The sequence below is a fragment of the Lissotriton helveticus genome, chromosome 1_1 (assembly GCF_964261635.1).
Source record: "Lissotriton helveticus chromosome 1_1, aLisHel1.1, whole genome shotgun sequence".
Taxonomy (NCBI): Eukaryota; Metazoa; Chordata; class Amphibia; order Caudata; family Salamandridae; genus Lissotriton; species Lissotriton helveticus.
Window position 1 is genome coordinate 171,326,060 of NC_136057.1, and position 11,420 is coordinate 171,337,479.

The 11,420-nt window shown below is 53.1% G+C and overlaps 1 protein-coding gene across 6 annotated transcripts in view; it reads left to right on the forward strand.

The window, feature by feature from the left end:
• The window catches only part of ST3GAL3 (ST3 beta-galactoside alpha-2,3-sialyltransferase 3), a 1,285,176-nt gene that overhangs the window by 802,674 nt on the left and 471,082 nt on the right, over nt 1-11,420 (forward strand). For all 6 annotated transcript variants that reach the window (XM_078661151.1, XM_078661230.1, XM_078660924.1 and 3 more), the window contains one exon: nt 11,061-11,155. In XM_078661151.1, the coding sequence (XP_078517277.1) occupies nt 11,061-11,155 (95 nt within the window). The remainder of the gene's footprint in view (nt 1-11,060; nt 11,156-11,420) is intronic.

Sequence of the window (11,420 nt, forward strand, 5' to 3'; positions counted from 1 at the left end):
TCCTAGAGCTGTGAGAGTCACGCTGCAGTCCTGGAGCTGTGAGAGTCACACTGCAGTCCTGGAACTGTGAGAGTCACACTGCAGTCCTGGAGCTGTGAGAGTCACACTGCAGTCCTTGAGCTGTGAGAATCACAGTGCAGTCCTTGAGCTGTGAGAGTCACACTGCAGTCCTAGAGCTGTGAGAGTCACGCTGCAGTCCTGGAGCTGTGAGAGTCACAGTGCAGTCCTGGAACTGTGAGAGTCACACTGCAGTCCTGGAGCTGTGAGAGTCACACTGCAGTCCTTGAGCTGTGAGAATCACAGTGCAGTCCTTGAGCTGTGAGAGTCACACTGCAGTCCTAGAGCTGTGAGAGTCACGTTGCAGTCCTGGAGCTGTGAGAGTCACACTGCAGCCCTAGAGCTGTGAGAGTCACAGTGCAGTCCTGGAGCTGGGAGAGTCACACTGCAGTCCTGGAGCTGTGAGAGTCACACTGCAGCCCTAGAGCTGTGAGAGTCACAGTGCAGTCCTGGAGCTGGGAGAGTCACACTGCAGTCCTGGAGCTGTGAGAGTCACACTGCAGCCCTAGAGCTGTGAGAGTCACAGTGCAGTCCTGGAGCTGGGAGAGTCACACTGCAGTCCTGGAGCTGTGAGAGTCACATTGCAGTCCTAGAGCTGTGAGATTCACAGTGCAGTCCTGGAGCTGGGAGAGTCACACTTCAGTCCTGGAGCTGTGAGAGTCACACTGCAGCCCTAGAGCTGTGAGAGTCACAGTGCAGTCCTGGAGCTGGGAGAGTCACACTGCAGTCCTGGAGCTGTGAGAGTCACACTGCAGCCCTAGAGCTGTGAGAGTCACAGTGCAGTCCTGGAGCTGGGAGAGTCACACTGCAGTCCTGGAGCTGTGAGAGTCACACTGGAGCTGTGAGAGTCACATTGGGGATGTGAGAGTCACCCTGCAGTCCTGGAGCTGTGAGAGTCACACTGCAGCCCTGGAACTGTGATAGTCACACTGCAGATGTGAGAGTCACTCTGGAGATGTGAGAGTCACAACAAATCAAGAAGGGAGCGTAGAGGTTGAGATAGAATCACCCTCCTAAACGATCCATGTAAACAGTAAGATTCTATCAATTTGTAGAGGTTTATGTGAAGTAGTGGGCCCTCTCTTAGAGATGGAAAGATGAGAGCGCATGTGCTTGTTAAAATACCCCTCACACACTAAAAAAATCCAATAGTGTCATGCTTCATCATAGGGGTCTTCTCGTCCCTATAACGGGGCGGGGCGTGCTACGACCAGACGGACTACGCGGGAGCACTATAGATGTGACAGGGCTATGTGTAGGTGTAAAGGTGTCAGTGAAGTGTAGGGACCTAACTAGTGAGTGCACAAAAAATTCAAAAAATTTTAAATTCCCTGGCTAGTAGAAAAATACATTTTATTGAGATCTCTAGCTGGGAACGTTAAAAAGGGGGAAAGTGAGGTAGTGCAATTGCTAACTACCAAGTCGACATGTTTCATAGGCAGTCCCCAACTACCTAATCATCAGGACCATGTAGTGATCCCTACTACAAATAGCTCGGTTCTATAGTCATAAGCCTACTGTCCTATAGATAAAGCAGCAAAAATAGGCTGAATATCTAGGCTTCTGGGCATGAGCTGGCCCGTGTGAAGCAAGGCACTAATATTAAGTGCCAAAAAAGGAGGACCAATGGTCTCTGTAAATAAAGAAAGAAAAGAAAAAGGGGAGAAAAAGCACAAACAAGTTCATGTTTTACTTCTAATTATTGGATCTGTATCATCCAAATAATTACCAATTTAGGCAAGATTCTCGCCTTGTCACAAGTTATTGTCTATGCATTATATGTTGCAAGGTAATCGATAAATACCTCTCATGGCTGGTTATATAAACCAGACAATTCATCACGAATCAACCAATTTGACGCGATTCGCAGTTATCTCCTCACCCGTACAATTGTGACTCAACACATTCATACATCCACTCACACAAATAACGAGATAGACCCTTGTATCATAGTTGTTAAACTCGATATTCTAAGGAGATAGTGATGTTAAACACTCCTACATTATACATACTTTTTTCGTTAATTCTCAATGCCTCATGAGCTTGCAGGCGGAGATGGTTTTGCTCGGTTGACTGAAAGGAAATCAATAAATAGATGTTGCCGCCCTCGTGTTAAATATAACTCATTCCAAAAAATGGCGACAAAAATCCCTATGACCCATTTATTAAAGACTCGAGGTCTGAGTCTATTACTTACATCACCGGCGTAAGAGTTTGCCTCTTGTCCCTACCTCCGTGCAGCTCCGAGGACTCGCGGTCTCTCGTCTGTGAGGGAGATATAGGTCACCGTTCTCTTGCGTGATGCTGGCCAATTCTGGTGAACGCCCTCGACCAAAAGGCTGGAGCGCTACATTTCAAAGATGGCCGCCGTGTTTTGGCACCAAGTGAGGACTGTGATCAGTAGTCTTTTCACGCTTGCTCTTGTTTTTGTAAAGAAACGGGAAGGGCTTGGATGCGTACATTCTGTGGTGTGATGGTTGTGCTAAAAAACCTTATTAATCGTGCTCGGATCAGAGGTCTTTTACACAATGTCTCTCATTCATGAAAAAAGACAGATATCGTATGAAAGCACACGAGTGTGGTCTGAAGATTGTTTTAAAACATTTGCTCTTGACACTTTTCCATGTTGCTGCCAATCTATAGGTACTGATCATAGTTCACGGAGGGTGTATAGAACCACAATTTCATTCTGATGTACACACCAATCATAACTACCTAGATTCTCTTACTGTTAGCACCGCTACTGTGGGCAGTGTCAAGGGCATCGCTCACCAGAGTGTAGTGTCTATTTCCACTAGATCAATGTATGCGACCCTGATGTTGTCAAAACGGATCACAGATTATCTATAGGGACAGGTGGTGTCGCTGTGCATCAAAACAGTTGTCCCCTGATGTTTGTACTAGGAGTCGCAGCTGTCCTCATTGTACATTGGGCCATGTAGTTACATAGTGCATCATCCAATCGTCTCATGGTGATCCCTCCCCCCTGCTCCTAACTCCCAGCAGACGATCACCATGAGACGATTGGATGATAGCCCTGGAGCTGTGAGAGTCACACTGTAGTCATGGAGCTGTGAGAGTCACACTGCAGTCCTGGAGCTGTGAGAGTCACACTGCAGTCCTTGAGCTGTGAGAATCACACTGGAGATGTGAGAGTCAATGGGGATGTGAGAGTCACTGGGGATGTGAGAATCACATTGGGGATGTGAGAGGCACACTGCAGTCCTAGAGCTGTGAGAGTCACACTGGAGATGCGAGAGTCACTGGGGATGTGAGAGTCACTGGGGATGTGAGAGTCACATTGGGGATGTGAGAGTCACACTGCAGTCCTAGAGCTGTGAGAGTCACACTGCAGTCCTTGAGCTGTGAGAATCACACTGGAGATGTGAGAGTCACTGGGGATGTGAGAGTCACTGGGGATGTGAGAGTCACATTGGGGATGTGAGAGTCACATTGGGGATGTGAGAGGCACACTGCAGTCCTAGAGCTGTGAGAGTCACATTGGAGATGTGAGAGTCACTGGGGATGTGAGAGTCACTGGGGATGTGAGAGTCACTGGGGATGTGAGAGTCACATTGGGGATGTGAGAGTCACACTGCAGTCCTAGAGTTGTGAGAGTCACTCTGGAGATGTGAGAGTCACACTGGGGCTGTGAGAGCCAAACTGGGGATGTGAGAGTCACATTGGGGATGTGAGAGTCACACTGCAGTCCTAGAGTTGTGAGAGTCACTCTGGAGATGTGAGAGTCACACTGGGGCTGTGAGAGCCAAACTGGGGATGTGAGAGTCACATTGGAGATGTGAGAGCCACACTGCAGCCCTGGAGCTGTGAGAGTCACTCTGCAGTCCTGGAGCTGTGAGAGTCACACTGCAGCCCTGGAGCTGTGAGAGTCACTCTGCAGTCCTGGAGCTGGGAGAGTCACACTGCAGCCCTGGAGCTGTGTGAGAGTCACACTGGAGCTGTGAGAGTCACACTGGAGCTGTGAGAGTCACACTGCAGTCCTGGAGCTGTGAGAGTCACACTGGAGATGTGAGAGTCACTCTGGAGATGTGAGAGTCACACTGCAGTCCTACAGCGGTCGGATGGAGATGCCTTAACCTGCTGCCGCTCGTCCATCGTTACATGTTCTTAAGAGCGACGTTTCCGTGTTAAGTGTCGTTCACGTGTATAGCGCTGCCTTGAAGCCTTTACGGATCTGGGCTCCCATAATGGACTGGAGTCAGAGGGGTCATGTTACCCGAGAGGGAATGCTGGCGCTGAGACGAGCATTATGTTTGTTTAGTGACGAGTCATATGGGATGTGATAATCTCTATGCGTGCCCCCTAATCCCCCCCATCCTGGAGACCTGTGTGCGCAGTCTGCCCTCGGTTCCAGGTGGGCGGGACGCCAGCCCATGTCTGCCTGCCCCATCAGCGCGGCCTTATGTGCACTAAGTGGTTCACTCTCACTCAGGCGTAGCGCCAAGTGTCAGACTCTGATGGCTGAGCCCGTGTAGGCGCACTCTAAGCAGTGCCCCGTGTCTCCCATTGCACCGGGCCTTGGCACGGCTCTGTCCTCGGTGGTCCTGTGGTGGGCAGGACGCGGCCTGTCCGCGCCTCTCTGGGCATTCCTCCCGTCTCTAGCGCCCAGAGTGGTGTCTCAGCCCCTCCTCGGAGTGGGAAGGAACCCGATCCCGGGGCGGCTTCTCTTTCAGGCGGCTGCCAAGTCGTGCCACGCCGTTGGCAGGAAAAGTGAGACGAAACCCAAGCCAGGCTCTGAACACCTCCGCCCCTTGTGTGCCCCCGTGGCACCCACGCGCTCCCGCAGGGCACCCTTGTGTTGTAGGGCGGCAGCCGCGTGCCCCTCTTGCAGCTGTTTGCATTGCATAGCACTGTAGCGTTTATGTAGCGCAGTAGCGCTGCGTACCCCGCCGAGGAGACGGGGGCGCTTAGCGCTCTGCACCCCGCGGAGCGCGTGGCTGGCACAGTGGGTTATGTGCTGTGGCCTGTGTGGGGGTGGTGTTACCGTGGAGCGTGAGTGACCAGAGAGGCACTTTTAGTTTGTTTTGATTGCCCCCATTCTTGTCCCCTTCACCATCTCACCCCTGCTGACACACCCATCATCTGCGTGAGGCAGCCAGGCTACGGGGATGTAGGTGCGCCTTGGGGGGGTGAGAGGGGGGATCCATGGTGTTTGTGCTCAGGGGCAGTCCTGCTAAGCCAGGGGCTGACCAGTGAACACAAAAGCTCTCCCTCGCTCCCCCACTGCCTCATTTAATGTATTAGCATCATCAAGGGCGCCAAATGTGTCTCCACCCAGGGCGCTGGCTTCACAGCCCGTGGTGGCTCTTTAGAAGTCCCCTCCAGCGGTGTCCGGCCGCAGCGTGTTGTAGATGCACTGATATAGCGCTTCATTTCCTCTACCTGGCTCCACAGCGCTATAGTGGACGGTAGCCCGCTATACCGTGGCCTCGGCTGGTAGGAGCGCGCGTGGCGTGTACGGAGTGTGTGTGGCTGCTGTGAGGACCAGGGTTGTGCACTTGCGGTGATCTGTCGCTGCACACAGGCGTGACTTGCACAGTAATAGAGTGAGGTGTAGGCACTTGGTGCCAGATGTGCGCTGTTCACAGAGAACAGATGTTTCTCTGTCCAAATCAAGGGTACTCTTTCTTTCGACCTCAGGAAGATGAAAGGCTGAGTACCGCCCCTGAGAGGTTACTCCGTGACCACGTGGTCAAATATAATATACAAATACACCCCAGCCGTGGACGTCTTACACTGAGCCGGCAGAGTCTGCACCCCCAGCGTTGACCTCAAGGACTGGTGGGCCACCAGTGGTGGCTCTAGACGGCGCGTGCTTGGACCACCCCAAGTGACAGGCCTCACTATGTCTGATTGCCCATCAGGGCCAGAGAGATGCCTTGGTGTCTCCAGACTGTAAGGACAGCTGTAGTGTCACTGAAGGGCATAGTGTCTCATGGGCAGGGCTAGAGAAAGCCCCAGATTCTCCAGACGGTAAGGACAGCTGTAGTGTCTCTGAAGGGCATAGTGTCTGATGGGCGGGGCCAGAGAAAGCCCCAGATTCTCCAGACGGTAAGGACAGCTGTAGTGTCTCTGAAGGGCATAGTGTCTCATGGGCAGGGCTAGAGAAAGCCCCAGTGTCTCCAGACGGTAAGGACAGCTGTAGTGTCACTGAAGGGCATAGTGTCTCATGGGCAGGGCCAGAGAAAGCCCCAGTGTCTCCAGACGGTAAGGACAGCTCTGCAGGGCATAGTGTCTCATGGGCAGGGCCAGAGAAAGCCCCAGTGTTTCCAGACGGTAAGGACAGCTGTAGTGTGTCTGCAGGGCATAGTGTCTCATGGGCAGGGCTAGAGAAAGCCCCAGTGTCTCCAGACGGTAAGGACAGCTGTAGTGTGTCTGCAGGGCATAGTGTCTCATGGGCAGGGCTAGAGAAAGCCCCAGTGTCTCCAGACGGTAAGGACAGCTGTAGTGTCACTGAAGGGCATAGTGTCTCATGGGCAGGGCTAGAGAAAGCCCCAGATTCTCCAGACGGTAAGGACAGCTGTAGTGTCACTGAAGGGCATAGTGTCTGATGGGCGGGGCCAGAGAAAGCCCCTGTGTCTCCAGACGGTAAGGACAGCTGTAGTGTCACTGAAGGGCATAGTGTCTCATGGGCAGGGCCAGAGAAAGCCCCAGTGTCTCCAGACGGTAAGGACAGCTGTAGTGTGTCTGCAGGGCATAGTGTCTCATGGGCAGGGCTAGAGAAAGCCCCAGTGTCTCCAGACGGTAAGGACAGCTGTAGTGTCACTGAAGGGCATAGTGTCTCATGGGCAGGGCCAGAGAAACCCCTGTGTCTCTAGACTGTAAGGACAGCTGTAGTGTGTCTGCAGGGCATAGTGTCTGATGGGCGGGGCCAGAGAAAGCCCCAGTGTCTCCAAACGGTAAGGACAGCTGTAGTGTCACTGAAGGGCATAGTGTCTGATGGGCGGGGCCAGAGAAAGCCCCAGTGTCTCCAGACGGTAAGGACAGCTGTAGTGTCACTGAAGGGCATAGTGTCTCATGGGCAGGGCTAGAGAAAGCCCCAGTGTCTCCAGACGGTAAGGACAGCTGTAGTGTGTCTGCAGGGCATAGTGTCTCATGGGCAGGGCTAGAGAAAGCCCCAGTGTCTCCAGACGGTAAGGACAGCTGTAGTGTGTCTGCAGGGCATAGTGTCTCATGGGCAGGGCTAGAGAAAGCCCCTGTGTCTCTAGACTGTAAGGACAGCTGTAGTGTCACTGAAGGGCATATTGTCTGATGGGCGGGGCCAGAGAAAGCCCCTGTGTCTCTAGACTGTAAGGACAGCTGTAGTGTCACTGAAGGGCATAGTGTCTCATGGGCAGGGCTAGAGAAAGCCCCAGTGTCTCCAGACGGTAAGGACAGCTTTAGTGTGTCTGCAGGGCATAGTGTCTCATGGGCAGGGCTAGAGAAAGCCCCAGTGTCTCCAGACGGTAAGGACAGCTGTAGTGTGTCTGCAGGGCATAGTGTCTCATGGGCAGGGATAGAGAAAGCCCCAGTGTCTCCAGACGGTAAGGACAGCTGTAGTGTGTCTGCAGGGCATAGTGTCTCATGGGCAGGGCTAGAGAAAGCCCCTGTGTCTCTAGACTGTAAGGACAGCTGTAGTGTCACTGAAGGGCATATTGTCTGATGGGCGGGGCCAGAGAAAGCCCCTGTGTCTCTAGACTGTAAGGACAGCTGTAGTGTCACTGAAGGGCATAGTGTCTCATGGGCAGGGCCAGAGAAAGCCCCAGATTCTCCAGACGGTAAGGACAGCTGTAGTGTCTCTGAAGGGCATAGTGTCTGATGGGCGGGGCCAGAGAAAGCCCCAGATTCTCCAGACGGTAAGGACAGCTGTAGTGTCACTGAAGGGCATAGTGTCTGATGGGCAGGGCCAGAGAAAGCCCCAGTGTCTCTAGACTGTGAAGACAGCTGTAATATCTCTGAAGGGCATAGTGTCTGATGGGCGGGGCCAGAGAAAGCCCCTGTGTCTCCAGACGGTAAGGACAGCTGTAGTGTCACTGAAGGGCATAGTGTCTCATGGGCAGGGCCAGAGAAAGCCCCAGTGTCTCCAGACGGTAAGGACAGCTGTAGTGTGTCTGCAGGGCATAGTGTCTCATGGGCAGGGCTAGAGAAAGCCCCAGTGTCTCCAGACGGTAAGGACAGCTGTAGTGTCACTGAAGGGCATAGTGTCTCATGGGCAGGGCCAGAGAAACCCCTGTGTCTCTAGACTGTAAGGACAGCTGTAGTGTGTCTGCAGGGCATAGTGTCTGATGGGCGGGGCCAGAGAAAGCCCCAGTGTCTCCAGACGGTAAGGACAGCTGTAGTGTCACTGAAGGGCATAGTGTCTGATGGGCGGGGCCAGAGAAAGCCCCAGTGTCTCCAGACGGTAAGGACAGCTGTAGTGTCACTGAAGGGCATAGTGTCTCATGGGCAGGGCTAGAGAAAGCCCCAGTGTCTCCAGACGGTAAGGACAGCTGTAGTGTGTCTGCAGGGCATAGTGTCTCATGGGCAGGGCTAGAGAAAGCCCCAGTGTCTCCAGACGGTAAGGACAGCTGTAGTGTGTCTGCAGGGCATAGTGTCTCATGGGCAGGGCTAGAGAAAGCCCCTGTGTCTCTAGACTGTAAGGACAGCTGTAGTGTCACTGAAGGACATATTGTCTGATGGGCGGGGCCAGAGAAAGCCCCTGTGTCTCTAGACTGTAAGGACAGCTGTAGTGTCACTGAAGGGCATAGTGTCTCATGGGCAGGGCTAGAGAAAGCCCCAGTGTCTCCAGACGGTAAGGACAGCTTTAGTGTGTCTGCAGGGCATAGTGTCTCATGGGCAGGGCTAGAGAAAGCCCCAGTGTCTCCAGACGGTAAGGACAGCTATAGTGTGTCTGCAGGGCATAGTGTCTCATGGGCAGGGCTAGAGAAAGCCCCAGTGTCTCCAGACGGTAAGGACAGCTGTAGTGTGTCTGCAGGGCATAGTGTCTCATGGGCAGGGCTAGAGAAAGCCCCTGTGTCTCTAGACTGTAAGGACAGCTGTAGTGTCACTGAAGGGCATATTGTCTGATGGGCGGGGCCAGAGAAAGCCCCTGTGTCTCTAGACTGTAAGGACAGCTGTAGTGTCACTGAAGGGCATAGTGTCTCATGGGCAGGGCCAGAGAAAGCCCCAGATTCTCCAGACGGTAAGGACAGCTGTAGTGTCTCTGAAGGGCATAGTGTCTGATGGGCGGGGCCAGAGAAAGCCCCAGATTCTCCAGACGGTAAGGACAGCTGTAGTGTCACTGAAGGGCATAGTGTCTGATGGGCAGGGCCAGAGAAAGCCCCAGTGTCTCTAGACTGTGAAGACAGCTGTAATATCTCTGAAGGGCATAGAGTCTGATGGGCAGGGCCAGAGAAAATATTACCAGCATGACAGCAGCATTGTGATTGGTCTGAGCGGCCTGGGTTTCTGCTTAGAAAGTGCCGGGAGCCTGGAACTATTCTCCACCCAGCTGCTGCACAGCAGGGTGGAGAAATGGTAAGTGCGCATGTCGTCCTAAGACGGCCGGCCGAACCGCCATGCACACTTATTGTGCCCAACACTCCTCCCTGCTCCTCACGACAGCCCTGCCCTAGAACTTCTCATTTTGCAAAGGAAGGAAGATGCTTTCCTTAAGTTAAATCGAGACTCAATGCTAAAAAATAAATTGATGATAACATTGTGTTCGTATCCTTTTATTTTTCCTTTCTGCACGGCTCAGAGAGCAGTGGGGCGACGCTGGCACCCTCCCACGTCCCCAGGTCGAAGTAGGCGGCCGGCTAGCCATATGGGCGACCGGCCGCGCTTCACTTCCGGGGCACTGGGTGACGCACGTCCGGTGCGGAAGGGGGCGGAGACCGGGACCTATTTAGGCTCTGGGAGTTGTGGTCCAAGTCTCTTTTTCCTCGCCTGCACCGGACCGGCTGTGTGCTCCTCGGACTGTGCCCATTATTTTAACTCCCACCCACCTGTCCCTGAGATCAGTAGTTCGGGGGGGGGGGCAAGTTTGCGGTAAAGAGGCCTTAGAACATTGACATGGACTTACAGAAATGAACGGGAGTCCGCCTTGCGTACTCCCTAGGCCAGCACTGAGGGGAGAGACGGTAAGCTCTCCGCAGGAAGAATGTGGCCACCGGCTGGGGAGGCTATGGCGCCAGGTTACGAGCCTCCTGGGATCCTGGTGGTTGAGGGGTGGGCCCGGGAGATGGCGAACAAGGACTGAAGGACGCAGGTGAGTTGCGCCTTGTGTGGGAAGCTCAGATTTGGAGATGCGAGCCAGAGGGCCCCTTAGTGCTGGGGGAAAAGGAACTAGTATAATGAAAACTTGGAATGTCAATATAAAAATTGTGTTATTGATTTTATCACATTTTGAATATAAAATGTTTATGAATGTTGATATTAAACATGGCCGTTTTACACCCACTCAATCTCTGTGGATGATTTTGCTGTGGGTTGGACTGTTGTCTTGGCGGGCGGGGAGCATGCTGGGGGATCCGGGCCCTATTAGATTGTGTCTCCTTGCCAGGCACACATTGTGATGGCAGTGCTGGTCATACTTCTTGATCCGTGGTTGCCCCTGTTCTCCCTCCACGTTTCTTGTATGTTTCTTGAGTGCCTGTATTTGTGTTGAGCCTGAGTCCTGCACATTCACTTGATCCTTCAACCCAGTGCTCCATCAGAGCATAAACCCTGGTGCGCCAGGATGCAGATGTTAGTCATTGCATTGACACTGTCCTGCTCCTAACCCCCAAAAACACACTGTTGAAGGGCTAATGAATTAACCAGACCCAGGCCTGTCTCCTGAAGCTGGGGTAGGTGCACCGTCCTGGGTGCAGCTTGGCATGCGACTGACTTTCTCCTACATGGGTTCTTTTCGCCTCGTATGTGTGTGTTTCTGCTCATCCTGGTGCCTGGCACCCTGCTCTGTTTATCGCCAGATGTGGAACCCTCTGCTCCAGTAACACCAGCTTGCACTTGTCTTTCAGGTTCTCCAAACCAGCACCAATGTTTCTGGACGATTCCTTCCGGAAGTGGGCCAGGATCCGGGACTTCCTCCCTCCTTTTGGGATCAAAGGACAAGGTAAGATGGCTGTGAGGCATTATCAATCCATCTCTTGATAGCATTTATCCTACAGTTGTTAGGGCCTCCTGGCCATTGGCCACACTGCAGCCATTGAGAGCATGGACCTGCAGACTGAATACCCCATTCTTCACCAATAGTCCACGTTTCATGGGTTGTATCAGGACATGAGCGTACTTCTCATTGGTCAGGACAGTAGCATAGTCCTCACTGGTCAGCCCCACGCGGCACAGCGTGTTTAGCTCCCACATTCCTGGAATTATAC